Source organism: Amphibalanus amphitrite, unplaced genomic scaffold (assembly GCF_019059575.1).
Source record: "Amphibalanus amphitrite isolate SeventyFive unplaced genomic scaffold, NRLGWU_Aamphi_draft 000226F_arrow, whole genome shotgun sequence".
Taxonomy (NCBI): Eukaryota; Metazoa; Arthropoda; class Thecostraca; order Balanomorpha; family Balanidae; genus Amphibalanus; species Amphibalanus amphitrite.
Window position 1 is genome coordinate 146,932 of NW_024881721.1, and position 23,756 is coordinate 170,687.

At 49.0% G+C, this 23,756-nt stretch overlaps 1 protein-coding gene across 1 annotated transcript in view; it reads left to right on the plus strand.

Annotated features, from left to right (window-relative positions):
* Positions 1-3,805: 3,805 nt before the first annotated feature.
* The window catches only part of LOC122385674 (LIM homeobox transcription factor 1-beta.1-like), a 59,435-nt gene continuing 39,484 nt past the window's right edge, over positions 3,806-23,756 (plus strand). Inside the window, exons 1-2 of the mRNA XM_043374119.1 lie at positions 3,806-3,959; positions 9,901-10,090. Of these exons, the coding sequence (XP_043230054.1) occupies positions 3,911-3,959; positions 9,901-10,090 (239 nt within the window). The 5' untranslated portion in view covers positions 3,806-3,910. The remainder of the gene's footprint in view (positions 3,960-9,900; positions 10,091-23,756) is intronic.

The following is a 23,756-nucleotide window of genomic DNA, read 5'->3' on the forward strand; positions in this document are numbered from 1 at the left end:
ATTCTCAACATCTTGCGTTTGCCATGGGCCTTGTGAGCTTTTGACACCCTGATTTCGGCCTTTTTTGCCAGTCTTACCTCCCACCTATCATGGAACATGTTGTTCGACGATGTACAGGGGTCAAGGTCAGGGTCAAGGTCAACCTAGGTCATCTAAGATAATTGCGTTTTAGGCAAGCTGAATTTACTTTTTGTGAAGTTTTTTGACTGCATTTTTGGTAAAAGCTTCTCAGATCATGATTTCATGTGATATGGACCCAAAAACAATCGGTGCACACATCAGTATACACACAGACACACACAGACATACAAACACATATAATTGACCTTGACCTAACTTGACCTGAAATGACCTCAGCAGCCAAATTCTGGTCGGATAGTGTGACAAAGAGGTTCTAGCTGGCTTGGCACCAGAAAACAGCATCGTCATCGGTATTTGATAAGCAGCGCACTTGATATCCAACGGTGACCCAAAACAGCAACATTTTTTAGTTTGACCTGACATGGAAGGTCAATGACTGACCTGAGAAGGTAAAACTGGGTATCATTGGATTCGTCTCTTCCCAAAGAATCTTTTTGGTCTTTACTGCTAAGCTCTATCTCCAACAGGAACGAAATGGCGCGGGGGGGGGGGTGGCAACCACCCCCCCCCCCATGTGCGTTCTAGGATGGGAAAATGGCATGTGCGGGCGAGTGCGTCTAGCGGCTGGTAGGGACAATTATGAGACAGTGCTTGCGCGCTTTATACAAACTGAATTATCGCAAGGCTACTAAATCAAATTGTATTTGGGCATTGGTATCTTCGGTCTTTGTTATTGTTTGGGCTGGCTGGCTGCCAACAGTGTGCGTTTGTTATTTATTTTTGTTTTCGGCAGGAAGAGACATCTCACAATGTCGAAAGATTACTTTTTTGCTATTGTCACGCTCAGAAGATTGATTGAAAATGTGACGAGATGAAAATATTCAAAGATGAAGTGAAAGTCAAGTAGCAAGAGGTTGTTGTCGCAAGTATAAATTGAAATAGATAGGTATGGAAGTGCATCTATATAAATCATATCGCCAATGAATGAATACCAACTGAGTTTATTGATGGTTTATTGGTTTCCCAAATCCCAGATGGATCATTGTAGACCGTGTTTGATTGAATCAGAATGCAAAATTCATGCTGGATTTACCATGTTCTAATTTAGTAATATTCACATAATAATACAGTATATGTAACTCGTTCATCTTCAGTTTAACATGTTATTGTTATTTGCAAATTGCAACCATGTGTTTTGTCGGATTAATTGGAAATTAAATTTGACTTGCATGCTGAGTGGCGAGCTTTCTGCTTTGGGCACCAAGTTTGATGTTGTGCCCACGCTCATAATGATAATTTATTTCTATATCAATATTTAGTTAATGAAACGTCATCTAAAATGGAAGTGAAATATTATTACAATATCAATACTTAATGTCCATATTCTAGATTAAAGCAAAAAACATAGTGACCTACCTACCTTCTGATGTTTGTGAGATGTACCATAATTGAATATCAATATGATATGGGTTTGCTGAAACGTTAGTACGAAGTAACAGGGGCTAGCTTGTATTTCCTGGTCTAATGTCTGCTTTTGAAGGTCCTGCTTCAATCAATGATAGTGCCTACTTGCCTGTCATGCATTGAAAATGGTGCAGTGTTTCAATACATGTGAGAACTGAAAGTTGTCTGTGAGAATGTGTCAAGGTGCATCAGAGTTTGTGCATTGCAACCAGAATAGGAATTGAGACTCTGGAAGACCATTACCAGCACTAGTGAATTCTAACACTGAACACTCCTTCCAGGCTCCAAAATTTGATTGTCATAATCTTTGTTATTTTTATGCCAAAACCAATGAATGAATTTCAGTTTTACATGTGGTGTGTGCAGCTTCCAGCCAGCGGGAAATGCATTTCAAAATGAGCTATGGTTGACTTCATTCAGACCCCATTACACTTCCATAACATATCATGAGTCATGAAGAGAGAGCAACATTATTCATTATTATGAAATATGAATGCTTTTATTCATCTGCCAGGGTCCAAGCATGCACGTATTTACTATCAATGCACATGACAGAAGAGATAACATCAGCTCTCAGCTCATCACACACATGATACTACATGTATCAGGAGCCTACTGTTATTATTTGAAAATAAGCCTATCCATGAACACCTTGATAGACTGCTTGGCAAACCCAATAAGTAGGTACTTGTGGTTATGACAAAGGTGTTTGCAGAATCATAACCAAACTACTGTAACAATAATAATCCCTGTTTTCTCTTGCTTTTTTTCCATTTCAATTTTCAACTCGGATCTTCATTTAGGTACAATCATCTCTGGAATACCTATTTATCACACATTTCAATCCATCTTCTGATGAAAACGAAAAATAAAATAACGGCAACACTCACTCACTCCTCATCTCAATCTTTAAATATCTCAAGCTCATCACATTTTTCACCAATCTTCTGAGTGTCTATGTCAAAAAGGTAATCTCTTCGAAATTGTGAGTTGTTTCTTTCTGTCGAAAACAAAAATAAATAACAAACGCACACTGTTGGCAGCCAGCCAGCCCAAACAATAACAAAGACCGAAGATACCAATGCGTAAACACAATTTGATTTAGTAGCCTTGCGATAATTCAGTTTGTATATAGCGCGCAACCACTGTCTCATAATTGTCCCTACCAGCCGCTAGACGCACTCGTGCGGGCGAGGGTTAAAAGTCGACCTTTTAGATATTTTCTCTATTTTTAGTGGAAAAAGTCAAATGCCAAATTTAACGTTTTGCTTTTTACACTGCTCCACATACATACCTATAACTTCACTTTCAGGCTCAGTTATCCGACCTCTCTTTCGATAAGTTTGCAGGAAATATGTCATTAATGCGTAAATATGTCATGGTTAGGTTTGGAAATCACACCTCATCATAATGCATTGGAGCTTTTGAACCGGTTACACGAGCTCATTCATTCCTTCATTTTACGGCGGGTTACATTATTCTCCGCTCAAAAGTCAAAAGTGTTCCATCAACTGCAGGTAGGCATGCAATACCTGTATTAGATACATTTCAAAAGAATTGTTTTCTTATTTTGCTGGCCAAAAGAAATCCCATGACGGTAGTTTTTAATAATTTTGATTTCCTGAAATTGAAATAAGGGACCGTTTTTAACGAAAAGAACTTCAAAAATCATGCACAATTTGGAAGCATTGAATATTTACTACGCCGTGTAGGTAGAGACAAAAATGGACAAAGATGAAATGAGTTGAAATGTGATCACCACCGTTTAGTGAGCGCTGTTGATGAATCTTTGTTATACATCTGCCCATGCCATCACAAACATTTGTGTTGCAATAATAGTTGGTTAGAAATAAACGGATTCTAGTGAAGGGTTAAACATTGATGGCTGTTTCCGTTTTAAAATGATTGTTCAAGTCGAATGACCCCTCATACATTTCTGAGAGTCGGACAGCGGCGAGAAATTTCCGTCCATACGCCGGGTCACCTGCAGCCATTCGGAGCCGCCTCGTTTCGCCGGCCAGTCGCTATGTTTTCGCCTGTTCCGGCTGCCGGGCGCGACAGATTGCCCGGCCGCCGCAGCCTCAAAACGTCCCACGCCGGCCAGTCAGCACCGCACCAGCCTTCCGGTCGATATCAGTCAGCAGCCAATCAGCGGCCAGCTCGGTCCGTAGTCCCGCCCCTGCCGGCCGCCGCGGGGGGCGGGGCCAGCGGCGGAGCGCCAATGGCGGCCGGCGGACGGCAGTGCTCTGACGACCGTCAGATGAGACTGGCGTGACGGTGCGTCGGTTTTGTCCCTGTGTTTCGGCGCCGGTTGTCTGTGACTCGTGGACTTGTGTCTGTGCGAGGAGAGGAAGCGCTGTTCGGGATGGTGCAGGAGACTTTCGAAGCCATAAGGATGGCGGCTGGTGGCCATAGTAAGTACCGGAAACCAAGGGTGGCATGGGCGCGACTGTGGATAGCCTCGGGAAACCCGGGGCTATCCGGAGGAACGTCAGACCCGGCCAGGGCGGGATACTACTGGGATTGGAACTAGCCTAGTGAGCGGGTTTTCCTAGCGTCCAACAAGGCCCAACCCAGACGAGTACTTTCTACAGAAAAAATGGACCGATTGAGCTGATGTCTAGCCACGGTGCTTCGTCCCAACATCATGAGCTCAGCTGCTGAGGTGCATCAGTCGATTGGTCGACTCGGCCCTTTGTCTCCCTCTTCCCTCCTCTCACCCCTCAGCTCTGAAATCTGAATAGCTACCAATAGACCAAAACTACACATATTTGATGCAGAAGCCTATTCAACAGCCATTTTAACGAATAACGGTCTTACAAGGGATGCTACAAGAATCAAGAAATAGAAATGCGCATGCTTCCGCGTAGATATTTATCTATAAGACCAGCTTGTAGGCATGTCTTTATAACTCATACGATTACACATATTTCAAAAATCAATTAATTGCTTGAATCGAACTTTTTATCCATTCTGATCCAAGTGAACACACACGACAGCTTTAGCTATTTGCAGTACAGTGCACACCTCGGCTGATGCCTGATTTTGGACTCATTTTGACTATGTGGGCACAGACTTTCGAGACTGCACCGAGTTGCATCCCATTCAATGCCAGCAGCATCGTTTGCACCACCGCTGGAACCAGGGGCGTAGGATCCTATACAGTTGGGGGGGGCTTCAGCCCCCCCAACTGGCTGGTCAGCCCCCCCAACTTGCCAGTCAGCCCCCCCAACATTTTAAAATAGGTATGGACAAATCAAAGAAAGCTCAGCTTGGCAAGGTTAAATGGCACTATTTTGGGGAGTAGTAAAGCAGGCGTCACACTTCTGTTTGCAACCAAGGAGAGACACTGTAGGTTAGGCTGTAGGTTGTAGGTTTTAGGTTTTATTTAATTTTGAACAGTTTTTTTCGCCAGTGGCGTCACCACGGTTTCAGAACTTCTAAGGACACTTTTCCAGGGCGTCACCACAAACCTTTGCTTGAGTCTGGTCGCCAATGCCCACCTACCCCCAAATCTGCGTTCCTCGTTGGGTTTCGGCCACTCTAATTTTAAAACGAGGGACAATAATTAATATTTAGTTGGAAAAAAACGATGAAGTTACTAGTAGGCATATTCTTCGATCATGAAACGCGTGCCCACATCCTTCTGCCTATGCATGCAGGGACGGTCGCAGACTTGGCGTTGGGGGGGGGGGGGGGCGGGGGCAACTTGGCAAAGAGGCCCTGTCGACCCTCGGGAGGCCCAGTGCTAGCTTTCAGGAGTCCCATTATTACCATACCGGCCTCAAAGGCCGCTATGGGGCCCCAGAGGCCGGTGTGGGCCCTCAGAGGCCAGTGCGTGACGCTCAAAGGCAAGTCTTGGGCCCCCAGAGAACAAAATAGGGCCATTAGTGGCCGGTTTAGTGACCTCATAGGCTGGCTGGGGCTCATAGAGACCATTTTGGGACCCGCAGAGGCTAGCGTGGGCCTCAGATGTCAGTGTGGGGCTTTTAAAGACTGGTATGGGTCCTCAGAGACCGGCATCGATCCTTCAGAAGCCAGTACGGGGCCCTCAGAGGCACATAGGGCCAGTCTTTGGTCTCAAGGGCAGAAACTGGGCCATCAGAGATCGGTGTGTTTAGAGGTCGGTTTGGGCCATCAGAGACCAGTTTAACGGCCTCAGAGACCAGTAAAGGGCCTAATGGCAGTTTGAGACCATCAGAGGTCGACTTGGGCTCTCAGAGGCTAGGGGTCCTTACAGGCATGCATGAAACACTCAGGGGTCAGTGTGGGGCCTAAAAGACCGGCATGGGCTGGCGTTGGACCCCAGAGGCCAGCAGAGGGCCCTCAGAGCCCAAGATGGCCCCCCAGAGGCCAATGCAAGCCATAAAAGGGCCGGTATCGGATCTTCCGAATCCAGTGCGGGACCCTCAGAGGCTAATATTGGCCCTTACAGGCCAGCATGGGGCCTCAGAGATCAGTGTGGGGTCGTAAAAGACCGGCATGGGCCAGCGTTGGACCCCAGAGACCAGCAGAGTGCCCTCAAAAGCCAAGATTGGCCCTCAGAGGCCGATGCGGGCCCTTAGAGGCCGTCATCGGGTCTTCAGAATCCAGTGCGGGGCCCTCAGAGGCTAATATGGGCCTTACAGGCCAGCATTGGGGCATCTGAAGTCAGTGTTGGGTCCTAAAAGACCGGCATGAGCCAGCGTTAGATCCCACAGACCAGCAGAGGGCCCCAAAGGCCAAAATAGGCCCTCAGAGGCCGATGCAGGCCCTTAGAGGCCGGCATCGGGTCTTCAAAATCCAGTACAGGGCCCTCAGGAGTCAGGGACACGTAAATGTTAGTCTTGGTACCCCAGAGACAGAAATGCCACCAGAGGCAGATGTGAGGCCCTCAGACGCCGGATGGCCCCTGAGGCCAGTTTAGGGGCTCTTAAAGGCCAGCAGAGGGCCCTCAGAGGTCAATGCGTGTCCTCCACGGTCAATGTGGGCGCTTGACCACCATGGAAGGGCCCTCAGAGGTCAGTGTAGGACCCTCGAAGACCGGTATGGAGCTGTTAATGGCTGGCGTGGGTTTCTTGAGCCTCGTGACAATCGAATAAGGGCCGGGGCCCCATGGCTTGTTTGGGAGGGGGGGGGGGCAAATTATATGATGACCCCTGTTTTTCCCTTGGGGGGGGGGGGCATGGCACTGATACCTTCCCCCTCTACCCGCCGTCTCCGATCCCCACTCCGATATTCCAGAGGGCCTTGATTTAGGAAATGTTGGCTTGGCCAGCGGCCGGCCCAGAGCGGCGGCCCAGTACTGCCCTGATCCTGACCTCCCGCCGGGTCCACGCAGACTGTGGCGACCAGCCCCTCATACATCTGAGTCTGCCCCAGCTCGTAACCGGCGTGCAGCTGCATATCGTCATCGGTCGGGTTTATAAGCTGGACCGGTATGTAACCAGCCGAGTTCGTTTCAGCAATCATGCTGGGCACCTCCAGAATCGGCTCGGGTGTCTCCTCGGGTGACTGGGAAACAAACTCGACCAATTTCTCGAACGAGTGCCGGCCTGCCGTATCCAGCTCTTTACGGCGACCACACGGACGTGCCTGGAGGCCGGAGGGCACCGTCACATCTGTGGGGAGGCACACCGCTCGCGGGCCTTTTTATTTACCGTGGCGATGTTGACGCGACCGTTCGCAAGGCAAAACACATGTGTTCGGAGAGCTGAGCAAGTTGCGCCATTATCGTGTCCCGGGTTCTTTGCGTGTCCCCAGTAGAGGGAACTCCAAAAACTTCTAGGGACAATCCCTAGTAGTTTTCGATGATTTCAAAACTTCTAGGGACAATGTCCCTAGTGTCCCTAGTGGTGGTGACGCCCATGTTTTTCGCTATAACTTGACCAAAAAAAGAGGTATCGATCTAAAATTGGTATGCAGATAGAAGAGCGCAGGGAATATCACATTTATTCCGGTTTGTTCGAAAGTCAAAAAACTTTTGGATTTTTTTGCGTTTTTTTTAAATCAACTTTTTGAATTTTGGGGGTTAAAATCCCACAATTTTTAAAATCCGAGATAGCAGATTTGTAGCGCAGTCTTTTCTCGACATGACCATTATAAAGAACTTTGCTTGCTTAGTAACTGTAGCTTCTGTGAGCGTTTCAAGAATTCATGTTTTTTGCTCATTTTTGCTCGAACATGACCTCAGTTTGACCTCAATAACTCCTGACCTAAGGTGACCTAAGACTTGAAATTTTGTGTGAAGGTGTCAAATTGATGCCCGATAAGGTACAAAAAATTTGGCGGCGCTGCGCGCCGCCGTTTTCTTGTTATTCAGAAAAAACCACACGGGGGCAAATTGACCCCCCCAGCGGGGCGAGGGTTAAGTATAAGAAGACCATACCTATACTGTTTTAGTGGCATCACTTTGCATTTGAAAAGAGCGGGAACATACACTGCATAAATGTGGACATGTGGTTGTAAAACGTTGAGCCGGAGTATAAATACCTACGCCTTATTTTATAAGCCTGAACTTGGATCAAGGGGGAGAGATTAAGTCATATCACTCAAGTCATAGACCCGCTTTTCACCACCACGGTTCAAGCTCCCCCCCCCCCCCCCCCCCGGTCAACACATTTTCCACCGCTGGTTTTTCCCTCCCCCCTCCCTGGTCAGCACCTTTCGTCGCCGCCCCCACCGGCGTCCGTGGCTCAGCCCCCCCAACCTATTTTGCGATCCTACACCCCTGGCTGGAACCGTCAACCGGCCGACACGCCTATGCGCGGTGGGTAACCCGGCCCAGAAACGGAACCTAATCAGACGAGACCTTATTAGATTCAGACCGTTTAGTATGGCGAAACCTTGCGTGGCACATAAAGGTTAACAGCACCTCCAGAAGCTGGAACTATGGCAAAGCTACAGCGTGCCGACTGCCTAACCATCATCGCCACACCTGTCCGGATTGTGTGATCACCGACTGAACTGGTGTCTGATATGAGAGGCCGACATTCTAAAGCCCGTAACACAGCGAGGTAGCCGTCTTTTTCCCTTGATCACCGCCTAGGCGTCCACCGTTTGTCCCCGAGCGGTCAAACTTCACCTATAGTCTAAAATCTTGTTTGTTTGTTTGTTTTGTTGGGTTAGGCCCTTTCGGTCCAATGAGACCATTTCAGAGCCGGGAGGATGATAGGATATAGGGGGAGACATTGGTCTGGGCAGGCACCCTAGTGAGTCGCCGGGGCTGAGCCCGTCCAGAGGACAGGCCACCCAGCCCCAAGGCACTCACTGCACCCGGCTACGGGGTGCGCTCCCTCGGGAGCAGCGGTGCCGCTCCAAGGGAGCAGCCCGCATGAGATAAAGTTGCCTGTCCAGCCCGGAGGGGGGTTGCGGCGTGGAGGAGAAGGATTTCAGTATCCTGAGGATAGAAGCACGGGACGGACGAGTCTAAAATCATGGCGCGGCCGCCGTGGACCGCGAGTGGGCGCACCGAGCAGCCAGTTTCAGGTTCTGCCCATAGATGGCACTAGGAGTAGACGCCTGACGACATACTGTGCCGCAATACACATGACAGCTCCGCCGCCGCCGCGCTGTGGACCTTGAGAGCAGCGGAGGTTACGAGCCGTAGACGACCTTTTAGGCTAGAGAATTACAGTTTGCGGGTAACTGGAACTTATCTCGTTCACGGTTTTCGTTGTACATGTGTATTGTGTAGCTACCCACTATCTTACATTCGGTATCTTACATCGCCGGTTATGTGAAGGAATGACTTTTGAACGACAGCCTACTTACCGGGCCCTCAGATCTAGGTATATCAGCTGTTTGATGCTTATAACTTATAACGTTTGAAGGTTTTCAAATATCATGAAAATTGCATAGTTTATGGAATCGGGTCAAAGCCAGCCCTTATAGCGAAAAAGCAGCCATGTCAAAATATGGAACAACAGTCATAGGAAACAACTGGACGTTTATCGTTCGCAATGAAATGTTCTGTTTCGACGAAAAATCGGTCAACATAATATGATTGAGTCTGAAGTAGCGTGAACCACCAAAAGGTCATGAAGGCCTCAACCTTATATTTTGGGGTGCGCTCTGCGGAAACGGGCTGATATTGCCTCGACACGCAGAACGGTTAGAAAGAAAGCATTATGCAAAGACGTTTGCCCTATCCGTCGCACTTTCGAAATACATTGTGTTCAATGCGTTCCACAAATTTCAAATGTCCCATTCTTATACCCCTGACTCTCGCCTATCTTTTTCTTTCCTTCCTCTCCTTTTCTACCTTTCCCTTCCCACTATACCGTTTTCCCCTCATTTATCACTTACACATTCATACGCCGCGAACGTTTAACGTTGTCATCCTGGAGCTGACCTAGCCTCTCCGTGGTGTCCCAGGTGAGGTCAAGTGCGAGCAGCTCGAGTGCTGCGCCGGCTGCAGTCTGAAGATCACGGACCGCTTCTTGCTGCGGATGATGGATGCCTCGTGGCACGAGGAGTGTCTCGTCTGCTCCGTCTGCCGCGTCCGCCTCACGCAGTCCTGCTTCACCAAGGACAACAAGGTCTTCTGCAAGTACGACTACGAAAGGTGGGTCTGAATTAGCATTGTTAGAGGCTGATTTTGTGCATCTCTCTCTTTTTCAATAAGTTATATCGGCCGAGAGGGACAGGGTACCACCCTTTCCCCGCGCATGACTTGGGTATGTTTCATGCGCGAATGACTAAGGACCATAGTCCAAAACTAACCTCCTACCTTCGAAACTACTGGCTTGTTTTTCAAAATCCAAACGTTGGCTGATAGCACTGGAAGAATTGTTGGACAAAACCTAATTTCACTGACCTTGAGCAAATAGTACCTTTATGCACATGCTGATACATGCAGAGTGAGACCTGCGCCTGTTTTGTGAGAGTCCCTATCTAGTTGGTCTCTGACAGCGTGCCTATTTGAACGCCATCGGCCCGGCCGTTCTTGAGATTCAGAGGCGACACCTGCACCTGAGCTTGTGCAGTAGCGCCCCAACAGTGACGCGTATGAATGCGATGCCCATTGGGCATCCCCACCGAATACCGATAGGTCACGTTTCAACGCAAAAGGCCAAGCCGTTATACAGTAGTATTTATTGTGAGTGAAAGTTTTGATTTTGACACCTCTGAGGCCTGAGTTGGTACGTAGCACGTACCACGACGGTCATCTTGATGCATCAGGAGTAGCTTTAGGCTTATTGTAGGCAGACCATTTCAGTTCAGGACCGTGCGGTGAGAAGCTAGGAGGAAACACTGCGCTGATTCGACCACTCGAACAGTCGCCGAATCATGTCGTAAAGGACAGTCCCTTTTAGAACTGTTATCTTCGGTTAGCTGGGTAGGGTGGCTGTCAGTTCCGACAGGGAATATGTACGTAGGGCAGGCGCGGATACAAGGGGGGCCATGGGGGCCATGCCCCCCCCCCTTGGCCGATTTTTTTCAAAAATAAAATAAAAAGTTAAAAAGCTGAAAAGGGGGCCTCCTGAAAATTAAGTGGCTATTCATGTTGAGATGTTGCCTGAACAGCTAGATAAGCTCAATAGACGCAGTTTTTTTTGGGGGGGGGGCCAGCAAGTGGGAAGATGGGGCCTCCAACAGGTGGGATTATGGGGGCCTCCTGGTTTCTAATGGCCCCTCCCTTGGAGATTTTCTGGATCCGCCCCTGACGTAGGGTGAATGAAAAGTTTTGAGCCTAACATAGTTACAGGTGACGCAGATGAATGAAACTTTGGTCATATGTTTTGCCACTATTGATATGGCTGAACACCAAATTGTGAAGTCCTAGCACTTTTTTCCTCACTTTTCAAGCGCCTTGAATCATGCTATTTTGGGTAAGTGCTCGCGGTGTCAGTGACGTCATTATTTTTTGTGAAGCGTCAACCAGTCAGTTTTTTCTTTAGCTTTAGAAAGAAGTAGACACCCTAAGGATGCCAATGCTGCTTAAAAGATTCAATTTGAGATACATTGGAAGGCTCAGTAATTGATTGTTTACATTGCAACCGGTGAAAAATACCCCGATTTATTGTCCTGGTGAAACACGACCAATTTTGTCAGCATTGCCCTTCTGATCTTCCTGATTTTCTAACAAACGTGTATCAGTGGGTCATCCTAGTTTAAATATCCATTTGAGTAGGATTTCGGGTTTTTTGAAACGCTGAGTTTTTGCAGCGAGCTTTTTCTCTTAGGGCTTGCGAGATAGCTGCGTGCACACATATCTCTTCAACATTGCGCGCCTCACAGGAATGCGGCTGAATCACGTGCGATTGTGAGTGAGGTACCCCCAGTTGGAAGATTCGGCTGTAGAATTGTAGTTTTAAATACGTAGTTTGACGTAGATCTCGGAAAAGTGAGATACGGCCAGAAATGAGTGTGGGTATGTACCTCCGTCCTGAAGATTATGATCGGCGCCGATTGAAATAAGTCGCCGTGCATATCTCGGCTTATTGACGACCGATTGACACGGGACAAACACCGATCGATACCAAATGGCTCTGGGGGGGGGGGGGGGGGGATAGAGTGGCAAGTTTTTCTACCCGACGAACCCGGAATTATCCCGAGGGTGTAGGGGTGGGAGTAGAGTCGGGGGAACAAGGGAGTACAAGTACCAAGCAAGTACCAAGTACTTTCGCAAGTACCAAGTACTTTTACAAGTACCAAGCAAGTACCAAGTACTTATGCAAATACCAAGCAAGTACCAAGTACTTTGGCAAATACCGAGTACTTATGCAAATACCAAGCAAGTACCAAGTACTTTGGCAAGTACCGAGTACTTTGGCAAGTACCAAGTACTTTTGCAAGTTCAGCAAGTTTTTCGCCAATATCGAAGCTTCTAGACGTCCGATCGTCACCGGAAAAACACCATTCGATCCCAAATTTTCTCCCGAATCTTTTTATGGTCAAAGCGACGCGGAGCGAGCCAAGATATCTTGTTTAAATATCCATTTGAGTAGGATTTTTTAAATATCCATTTGAGTAGGATTGCGGCTTTTTTGAAACGCTCAGTTTTTGCAGCGAGCTTTTCCTGTTAGGGCTTGCGAGATATCTGCGTGCACACATATCTCTTCAACATTGCGCGCCTCACAGGAATGCGGCTGAATCACGTGCGATTGTGAGTGAGGTACCCCCAGTTGGAAGATTCGGCTGTAGAATTGTAGTTTTAAATACGTAGTTTGACGTAGATCTCGGAAAAGTGAGATACGGCCAGAAATGAGTGTGGGTACCTCCGTCCTGAAGATTATGATCGGCGCCGATTGAAATAAGTCGCCGTGCATATCTCGGCTTATTGACGACCGATTGACACGGGACAAACACCGATCGATACCAAATGGCTCTGGGGGGGGGGGGGGGGGGGGGGATAGAGTGGCAAGTTTTTCTACCCGACGAACCCGGAATTATCCCGAGGGTGTACGGGTGGGAGTAGAGTCGGGGGAACAAGGGGGGGGCGAGTACAAGTACCAAGCAAGTACCAATACTTTTACAAGTACCAAGCAAGTACCAAGTACTTATGCAAATACCAAGCAAGTACCAAGTACTTTGGCAAATACCGAGTACTTATGCAAATACCAAGCAAGTACCAAGTACTTTGGCAAGTACCGAGTACTTTGGCAAGTACCAAGCAAGTACCAAGTACTTTTGCAAGTTCAGCAAGTTTTTCGCCAATATCGAAGCTTCTAGACGTCCGATCGTCACCGGAAAAACACCATTCGATCCCAAATTTTCTCCTTAATCATTTTATGGCCAACGCGACGCGGAGCGAGCCAAGATATCTTGTTTAAATATCCATTTGAGTAGGATTTCGGGTTTTTTGAAACGCTCAGTTTTTGCAGCGAGCTTTTCCTGTTAGGGCTTGCGAGATAGCTGCGTGCACACATATCTCTTCAACATTGCGCGCCTCACAGGAATGCGGCTGATTCACGTGACAAACTCGGTGGCGGTCCCTCCGTTGCGGAGATTCGCCGCCGACCGCCCGACGACGGGAAAAACTGCCGAGTCTGCCGGCAGCTGCTGCCACCTGGACCGCAGTTGGGGCGGCCGGACCGGTGGCTGCTGCCACCTAGCGGTACAACCGCAGTCTAGCGCATACAAGACCGCAGCGTACACTTATCAAAGCATACATGGAAGTCGTAACATACAACGTTCAAAACATACAAAACAGACCAGGTAGTCGAAACATACAAAAGTGCAGTACCAAGTACATTTGCGAGTACCAAGCACTTTCGCAAGTACCAAGCAAGTACAAAGTACTTTTACAAGTACCAATCAAGTACCAAGTACTTATGCAAATACCAAGCAAGTACCAAGTACTTTGGCAAATACCGAGTGCTTATGAAAATACCAAACAAGTACCAAGTACTTTGGCAAGTACCGATACTTTGGCAAGTACCAAGCAAGTACCAAGTACTTTTGCAAGTTCAGCAAGTTTTTCGCCAATATCGAAGCTTCTAGACGTCCGATCGTCACCGGAAAAACACCATTCGATCCCAAATTTTCTCCCGAATCTTTTTATGGCCAAAGCGACGCGGAGCGAGCCAAGATATCTTGTTTATATATCCATTTGAGTAGGATTTCGGGTTTTTTGAAGTGCTCAGTTTTTGCAGCGAGCTTTTTCTCTTAGGGCCTGCGAGATAGCTGCGTGCACACATATCTCTTCAACATTGCGCGCCTCACAGGAATGCGGCTGATTCACGTGCTTTTGTGAGCGAGGTGCTTCCCTCCGGGAGAAATTCGCCGTCCCCATATGCTTAACACAGAGCCGAGCGGCGGCTGACAGGTGGCCGGCTCTCGGGAGATCGGCAGCCGACACTCGAAAAATCGACAAGCCGCCGCTGAATGCGCGTGCGGCAGTGCTGAGCCGAGTCGTTCCCACGGTCTGAGGTACCCCCAGTTGGAAGATTCGGCTGTAGAATATGTAGTTTTAAATACGTAGTTTGACGTACATCTCGGAAAAGTGAGATACGGCCAGAAATGAGTGTGGGTCCCTCCGTTCTGAAGATTCTGATCGACGCCGATTGAAATAATTCGCCGTGCATATCTCGGCTTATTGACGACCGATTGACACGGGATCAACACCGATCGATACCAAATGGCTCTGTGGGGGGGGGGGGGGGGGAGTAGAGTGGCAAGTTTTCCTACCCGACGAACCCGGAATTATCCCGAGGGGGTAGGTGTGGGAGTAGAGTCGGGGGAACGGGGGGGGGGCGAGTGCAAGTACCAAGTACTACCAAGTACTTTTACAAGTACCAAGCAAGTACCAAGTACTTATGGAAATACCAAGCAAGTACCAAGTACTTTGGCAAATACCGAGTACTTATGCAAATACCAAGCGAGTACCAAGTACTTTGGCAAGTACCGAGTACTTTGGCAAGTACCAAGCAAGTACCAAGTACTTTTGCAAGTTCAGCAAGTTTTTCGCCAATATCGAAGCTTCTAGACGTCCGATCGTCACCGGAAAAACACCATTCGATCCCAAATTTTCTCCCGAATCTTTTTATGGCCAAAGCGACGCGGAGCGAGCCAAGATATCTTGTTTATATATCCATTTGAGTAGGATTTCGGGTTTTTTGAAGTGCTCAGTTTTTGCAGCGAGCTTTTTCTCTTAGGGCCTGCGAGATAGCTGCGTGCACACATATCTCTTCAACATTGCGCGCCTCACAGGAATGCGGCTGATTCACGTGCTTTTGTGAGCGAGGTGCTTCCCTCCGGGAGAAATTCGCCGTCCCCATATGCTTAACACAGAGCCGAGCGGCGGCTGACAGGTGGCCGGCTCTCGGGAGATCGGCAGCCGACACTCGAAAAATCGACAAGCCGCCGCTGAATGCGCGTGCGGCAGTGCTGAGCCGAGTCGTTCCCACGGTCTGAGGTACCCCCAGTTGGAAGATTCGGCTGTAGAATATGTAGTTTTAAATACGTAGTTTGACGTACATCTCGGAAAAGTGAGATACGGCCAGAAATGAGTGTGGGTCCCTCCGTTCTGAAGATTCTGATCGACGCCGATTGAAATAATTCGCCGTGCATATCTCGGCTTATTGACGACCGATTGACACGGGATCAACACCGATCGATACCAAATGGCTCTGTGGGGGGGGGGGGGGAGTAGAGTGGCAAGTTTTCCTACCCGACGAACCCGGAATTATCCCGAGGGGGTAGGTGTGGGAGTAGAGTCGGGGGAACGGGGGGGGGGCGAGTGCAAGTACCAAGTACTACCAAGTACTTTTACAAGTACCAAGCAAGTACCAAGTACTTATGGAAATACCAAGCAAGTACCAAGTACTTTGGCAAATACCGAGTACTTATGCAAATACCAAGCGAGTACCAAGTACTTTGGCAAGTACCGAGTACTTTGGCAAGTACCAAGCAAGTACCAAGTACTTTTGCAAGTTCAGCAAGTTTTTCGCCAATATCGAAGCTTCTAGACGTCCGATCGTCACCGGAAAAACACCATTCGATCCCAAATTTTCTCCCGAATCTTTTTATGGCCAAAGCGACGCGGAGCGAGCCAAGATATCTTGTTTATATATCCATTTGAGTAGGATTGCGGGTTTTTTGAAACGCTGAGTTTTTGCAGCGAGCTTTTTCTCTTAGGGCTTGCGAGATAGCTGCGTGCACACATATCTCTTCAACATTGCGCGCCTCACAGGAATGCGGCTGATTCACGTGCTTTTGTGAGCGAGGTGCTTCCCTCCGGGAGAAATTCGCCGTCCCCATATGCTTAACACAGAGCCGAGCGGCGGCTGACAGGTGGCCGGCTCTCGGGAGATCGGCAGCCGACACTCGAAAAATCGACAAGCCGCCGCTGAATGCGCGTGCGGCAGTGCTGAGCCGAGTCGTTCCCACGGTCTGAGGTACCCCCAGTTGGAAGATTCGGCTGTAGAATATGTAGTTTTAAATACGTAGTTTGACGTAAATCTCGGAAAAGTGAGATACGGCCAGAAATGAGTGTGGGTCCCTCCGTTCTGAAGATTCTGATCGACGCCGATTGAAATAATTCGCCGTGCATATCTCGGCTTATTGACGACCGATTGACACGGGATAAACACCGATCGATACCAAATGGCTCTGTGTGTGTGTGTGGGGGGGGGGGGGGAGTAGAGTGGCAAGTTTTCCTACCCGACGAACCCGGAATTATCCCGAGGGGGTAGGTGTGGGAGTAGAGTCGGGGGAACGGGGGGGGCGAGTGCAAGTACCAAGTACTTTCGCAAGTACCAAGCAAGTACCAAATACCAAGCAAGTACCAAGTACTTTGGCAAATACCGAGTACTTATGCAAATACCAAGCAAGTACCAAGTACTTTGGCAAGTACCGAGTACTTTGGCAAGTACCAAGCAAGTACCAAGTACTTTTGCAAGTTCAGCAAGTTTTTCGCCAATATCGAAGCTTCTAGACGTCCGATCGTCACCGGAAAAACACCCATCGATCCCAAATTTTCTCCCTCATACTTTGATTGCCAAAGCGACGCGGAGCGAGCCAAGATATCTTGTTTATATATCCATTTGAGTAGGATTGCGGGTTTTTTGAAACGCTGAGTTTTTGCAGCGAGCTTTTTCTCTTAGGGCTTGCGAGATAGCTGCGTGCACACATATCTCTTCAACATTGCGCGCCTCACAGGAATGCGGCTGATTCACGTGCTTTTGTGAGCGAGGTGCTTCCCTCCGGGAGAAATTCGCCGTCCCCATATGCTTAACACAGAGCCGAGCGGCGGCTGACAGGTGGCCGGCTCTCGGGAGATCGGCAGCCGACACTCGAAAAATCGACAAGCCGCCGCTGAATGCGCGTGCGGCAGTGCTGAGCCGAGTCGTTCCCACGGTCTGAGGTACCCCCAGTTGGAAGATTCGGCTGTAGAATATGTAGTTTTAAATACGTAGTTTGACGTAAATCTCGGAAAAGTGAGATACGGCCAGAAATGAGTGTGGGTCCCTCCGTTCTGAAGATTCTGATCGACGCCGATTGAAATAATTCGCCGTGCATATCTCGGCTTATTGACGACCGATTGACACGGGATAAACACCGATCGATACCAAATGGCTCTGTGTGTGTGTGTGGGGGGGGGGGGGAGTAGAGTGGCAAGTTTTCCTACCCGACGAACCCGGAATTATCCCGAGGGGGTAGGTGTGGGAGTAGAGTCGGGGGAACGGGGGGGGCGAGTGCAAGTACCAAGTACTTTCGCAAGTACCAAGCAAGTACCAAATACCAAGCAAGTACCAAGTACTTTGGCAAATACCGAGTACTTATGCAAATACCAAGCAAGTACCAAGTACTTTGGCAAGTACCGAGTACTTTGGCAAGTACCAAGCAAGTACCAAGTACTTTTGCAAGTTCAGCAAGTTTTTCGCCAATATCGAAGCTTCTAGACGTCCGATCGTCACCGGAAAAACACCCATCGATCCCAAATTTTCTCCCTCATACTTTGATTGCCAAAGCGACGCGGAGCGAGCCAAGATATCTTGTTTAAATATCCATTTGAGTAGGATTGCGGCTTTTTTGAAACGCTGAGTTTTTGCAGCGAGCTTTTTCTCTTAGGGCTTGCGAGATAGCTGCGTGCACACATATCTCTTCAACATTGCGCGCCTCACAGGAATGCGGCTGATTCACGTGCTTTTGTGAGCGAGGTGCTTCCCTCCGGGAGAAATTCGCCGTCCCCATATGCTTAACACGGAGCCGAGCGGCGGCTGACAGGTGGCCGGCTCTCGGGAGATCGGCAGCCGACACTCGAAAAATCGACAAGCCGCCGCTGAATGCGCGTGCGGCAGTGCTGAGCCGAGTCGTTCCCACGGTCTGAGGTACCCCCAGTTGGAAGATTCGGCTGTAGAATATGTAGTTTTAAATACGTAGTTTGACGTACATCTCGGAAAAGTGAGATACGGCCAGAAATGAGTGTGGGTCCCTCCGTTCTGAAGATTCTGATCGACGCCGATTGAAATAATTCGCCGTGCATATCTCGGCTTATTGACGACCGATTGACACGGGATCAACATCGATCGATACCAAATGGCTCTGTGGGGGGGGGGGGAGTAGAGTGGCAAGTTTTCCTACCCGACGAACCCGGAATTATCCCGAGGGGGTAGGTGTGGGAGTAGAGTCGGGGGAACGGGGGGGCGAGTGCAAGTACCAAGTACTTTCGCAAGTACCAAGCAAGTACCAAGTACTTTTACAAGTACCAAGCAAGTACCAAGTACTTATGGAAATACCAAGCAAGTACCAAGTACTTTGGCAAATACCGAGTACTTATGCAAATACCAAGCAAGTACCAAGTACTTTGGCAAGTACCGAGTACTTTGGCAAGTACCAAGTACTTTTGCAAGTTCAGCAAGTTTTTCGCCAATATCGAAGCTTCTAGACGTCCGATCGTCACCGGAAAAACACCATTCGATCCCAAATTTTCTCCCAAATCTTTTCATGGCCAAAGCGACGCGGAGCGAGCCAAGATATCTTGTTTATATATCCATTTGAGTAGGATTTCGGGTTTTTTGAAACGCTCAGTTTTTGCAGCGAGCTTTTTCTCTTAGGGCTTGCGAGATAGCTGCGTGCACACATATCTCTTCAACATTGCGCGCCTCACAGGAATGCGGCTGATTCACGTGCTTTTGTGAGCGAGGTGCTTCCCTCCGGGAGAAATTCGCCGTCCCCATATGCTTAACACAGAGCCGAGCGGCGGCTGACAGGTGGCCGGCTCTCGGGAGATCGGCAGCCGACACTCGAAAAATCGACAAGCCGCCGCTGAATGCGCGTGCGGCAGTGCTGAGCCGAGTCGTTCCCACGGTCTGAGGTACCCCCAGTTGGAAGATTCGGCTGTAGAATATGTAGTTTTAAATACGTAGTTTGACGTAAATCTCGGAAAAGTGAGATACGGCCAGAAATGAGTGTGGGTCCCTCCGTTCTGAAGATTCTGATCGACGCCGATTGAAATAATTCGCCGTGCATATCTCGGCTTATTGACGACCGATTGACACGGGATAAACACCGATCGATACCAAATGGCTCTGTGTGTGTGTGTGGGGGGGGGGGGGAGTAGAGTGGCAAGTTTTCCTACCCGACGAACCCGGAATTATCCCGAGGGGGTAGGTGTGGGAGTAGAGTCGGGGGAACGGGGGGGGCGAGTGCAAGTACCAAGTACTTTCGCAAGTACCAAGCAAGTACCAAATACCAAGCAAGTACCAAGTACTTTGGCAAATACCGAGTACTTATGCAAATACCAAGCAAGTACCAAGTACTTTGGCAAGTACCGAGTACTTTGGCAAGTACCAAGCAAGTACCAAGTACTTTTGCAAGTTCAGCAAGTTTTTCGCCAATATCGAAGCTTCTAGACGTCCGATCGTCACCGGAAAAACACCCATCGATCCCAAATTTTCTCCCTCATACTTTGATTGCCAAAGCGACGCGGAGCGAGCCAAGATATCTTGTTTAATTATCCATTTGAGTAGGATTGCGGGTTTTTTGAAACGCTCAGTTTTTGCAGCGAGCTTTTCCTGTTAGGGCTTGCGAGATAGCTGCGTGCACACATATCTCTTCAACATTGCGCGCCTCACAGGAATGCGGCTGATTCACGTGCTTTTGTGAGCGAGGTGCTTCCCTCCGGGAGAAATTCGCCGTCCCCATATGCTTAACACAGAGCCGAGCGGCGGCTGACAGGTGGCCGGCTCTCGGGAGATCGGCAGCCGACACTCGAAAAATCGACAAGCCGCCGCTGAATGCGCGTGCGAAGATGAGCGGGGTACCGCCGTTCCGGAGATCCCGGCAGCCGGCACCGGCCGACGGCTGGAAAATTCCACCGGCCGGCCCGGCGGCAGTGTGTTTGGCGGCGGGCGGCGGGGCGGGGTTTCCCCGTCCAGCGGCCGGCAGCGCTGAGCCGAGTCGTTCCCACGGTCTGGCGGCCAGCTGGGTGGGGGCGGGGTGGGGAGATGGGCGGCCGATTGCCCAGTCGGGGCAGGTGCTGCCACCTGCGCAGTCGGCCGGCACGCACGCTTGACAGGTGCTGCCAGCTGGCGGCAGCATCTCATGCCACCTAGCGGCCGGCCCCCAGCGGCCAGGCCACAGAAACGGCGGAGCGGCAGACAGTCGCCGTGACGTCACTGGTGGCTAAGAGTTCATATGACGTCACTGGCGGCTGACAGTATTTCGTTGATACTTATATCTCAGATTCTAGATGTCAGATCGACACCGGACAAGCACCGATCGATCACAAACTTGGGAGGTGGACCTTGGGGGGGGGGGGGGCAGCCTGTAATAGAATGGCAAGTTTTCCTACCTGACGAACACGTAACTATCCCGAAGTAGAAAACTATCCCGAAGTACCAGGCAAGTACCAAGTACCTTTGCAAGTACTAAGCAAGTACAAAGTATCTTTGCAAGTACCAAGCAAGTACCAAGTACTTTTACAAGTACCAAGCAAGTACCAAGTACTTTTGCAAATACCAGGCAAGTACCAAGTACTTTGGCAAATACCGAGTACTTTGGCAAATACCGAGTACTTATGCCAATACCAAGCAAGTACCAAGTACTTTGGCAAGTACTGAGTACTTTGGCAAGTAACAAGCAAGTACCAAGTACTTTTGCAAGTTCAGCAAGTTTTTCGCGAATATCTAAGCTTCTAGACGTCCGATTAACACGGGATAAGCACCAATCGATTCCAAATTTTACGGCCAATCACGTGAGCGACAGCGAGCAAGTAATATCTTGTTTAAATATCCATTTGAGTAGGATTTCGGGTTTTTTGAAACGTTGAGTTTTTGCAGCGAGCTTTTTCTCTTAGGGCTTGCGAGATAGCTGCGTGCACACATATCTCTTCAACATTGCGCGCCTCACAGGAATGCGGCTGATTCACGTGACAAACTCGGTGGCGGTCCCTCCGTTGCGGAGATTCGCCGCCGACCGCCCGACGACGGGAAAAACTGCCGAGTCTGCCGGCAGCTGCTGCCACCTGGACCGCAGTTGGGGCGGCCGGACCGGTGGCTGCTGCCACCTAGCGGTACAACCGCAGTCTGGCGCATACAAGACCGCAGCGTACACTTATCAAAGCATACATGGAAGTCGTAACATACAACGTTCAAAACATACAAAACAGACCAGGTAGTCGAAACATACAAAAGTGCAGTACCAAGTACATTTGCGAATACCAAGCACTTTCGCAAGTACCAAGCAAGTACCAAGTACTTTTACAAGTACCAAGCAAGTACCAAGTACTTATGCAAATACCAAGCAAGTACCAAGTACTTTGGCAAATACCGAGTACTTATGCAAATACCAAGCAAGTACCAAGTACTTTGGCAAGTACCGAGTACTTTGGCAAGTACCAAGCAAGTACCAAGTACTTTTGCAAGTTCAAGTTTTTCGCCAATATCGAAGCTTCTAGACGTCCGATCGTCACCGGAAAAACACCATTCGATCCCAAATTTTCTCCCGAATCTTTTTATGGCCAAAGCGACGCGGAGCGAGCCAAGATATCTTGTTTAAATATCCATTTGAGTAGGATTTCGGGTTTTTTGAAACGTTGAGTTTTTGCAGCGAGCTTTTTCTCTTAGGGCTTGCGAGATAGCTGCGTGCACACATATCTCTTCAACATTGCGCGCCTCACAGGAATGCGGCTGATTCACGTGACAAACTCGGTGGCGGTCCCTCCGTTGCGGAGATTCGCCGCCGACCGCCCGACGACGGGAAAAACTGCCGAGTCTGCCGGCAGCTGCTGCCACCTGGACCGCAGTTGGGGCGGCCGGACCGGTGGCTGCTGCCACCTAGCGGTACAACCGCAGTCTGGCGCATACAAGACCGCAGCGTACACTTATCAAAGCATACATGGAAGTCGTAACATACAACGTTCAAAACATACAAAACAGACCAGGTAGTCGAAACATACAAAAGTGCAGTACCAAGTACATTTGCGAATACCAAGCACTTTCGCAAGTACCAAGCAAGTACCAAGTACTTTTACAAGTACCAAGCAAGTACCAAGTACTTATGCAAATACCAAGCAAGTACCAAGTACTTTGGCAAATACCGAGTACTTATGCAAATACCAAGCAAGTACCAAGTACTTTGGCAAGTACCGAGTACTTTGGCAAGTACCAAGCAAGTACCAAGTACTTTTGCAAGTTCAAGTTTTTCGCCAATATCGAAGCTTCTAGACGTCCGATCGTCACCGGAAAAACACCATTCGATCCCAAATTTTCTCCCGAATCTTTTTATGGCCAAAGCGACGCGGAGCGAGCCAAGATATCTTGTTTAAATATCCATTTGAGTAGGATTTCGGGTTTTTTGAAACGCTCAGTTTTTGCAGCGAGCTTTTTCTCTTAGGGCTTGCGAGATAGCTGCGTGCACACATATCTCTTCAACATTGCGCGCCTCACAGGAATGCGGCTGATTCACGTGACAAACTCGGTGGCGGTCCCTCCGTTGCGGAGATTCGCCGCCGACCGCCCGACGACGGGAAAAACTGCCGAGTCTGCCGGCAGCTGCTGCCACCTGGACCGCAGTTGGGGCGGCCGGACCGGTGGCTGCTGCCACCTAGCGGTACAACCGCAGTCTAGCGCATACAAGACCGCAGCGTACACTTATCAAAGCATACATGGAAGTCGTAACATACAACGTTCAAAACATACAAAACAGACCAGGTAGTCGAAACATACAAAAGTGCAGTACCAAGTACATTTGCGAGTACCAAGCACTTTCGCAAGTACCAAGCAAGTACAAAGTACTTTTACAAGTACCAATCAAGTACCAAGTACTTATGCAAATACCAAGCAAGTACCAAGTACTTTGGCAAATACCGAGTGCTTATGAAAATACCAAACAAGTACCAAGTACTTTGGCAAGTACCGATACTTTGGCAAGTACCAAGCAAGTACCAAGTACTTTTGCAAGTTCAGCAAGTTTTTCGCCAATATCGAAGCTTCTAGACGTCCGATCGTCACCGGGAAAACACCATTCGATCCCAAATTTTCTCCCGAATCTTTTTATGGCCAAAGCGACGCGGAGCGAGCCAAGATATCTTGTTTAAATATCCATTTGAGTAGGATTTCGGGTTTTTTGAAACGCTCAGTTTTTGCAGCGAGCTTTTTCTCTTAGGGCTTGCGAGATAGCTGCGTGCACACATATCTCTTCAACATTGCGCGCCTCACAGGAATGCGGCTGATTCACGTGACAAACTCGGTGGCGGTCCCTCCGTTGCGGAGATTCGCCGCCGACCGCCCGACGACGGGAAAAACTGCCGAGTCTGCCGGCAGCTGCTGCCACCTGGACCG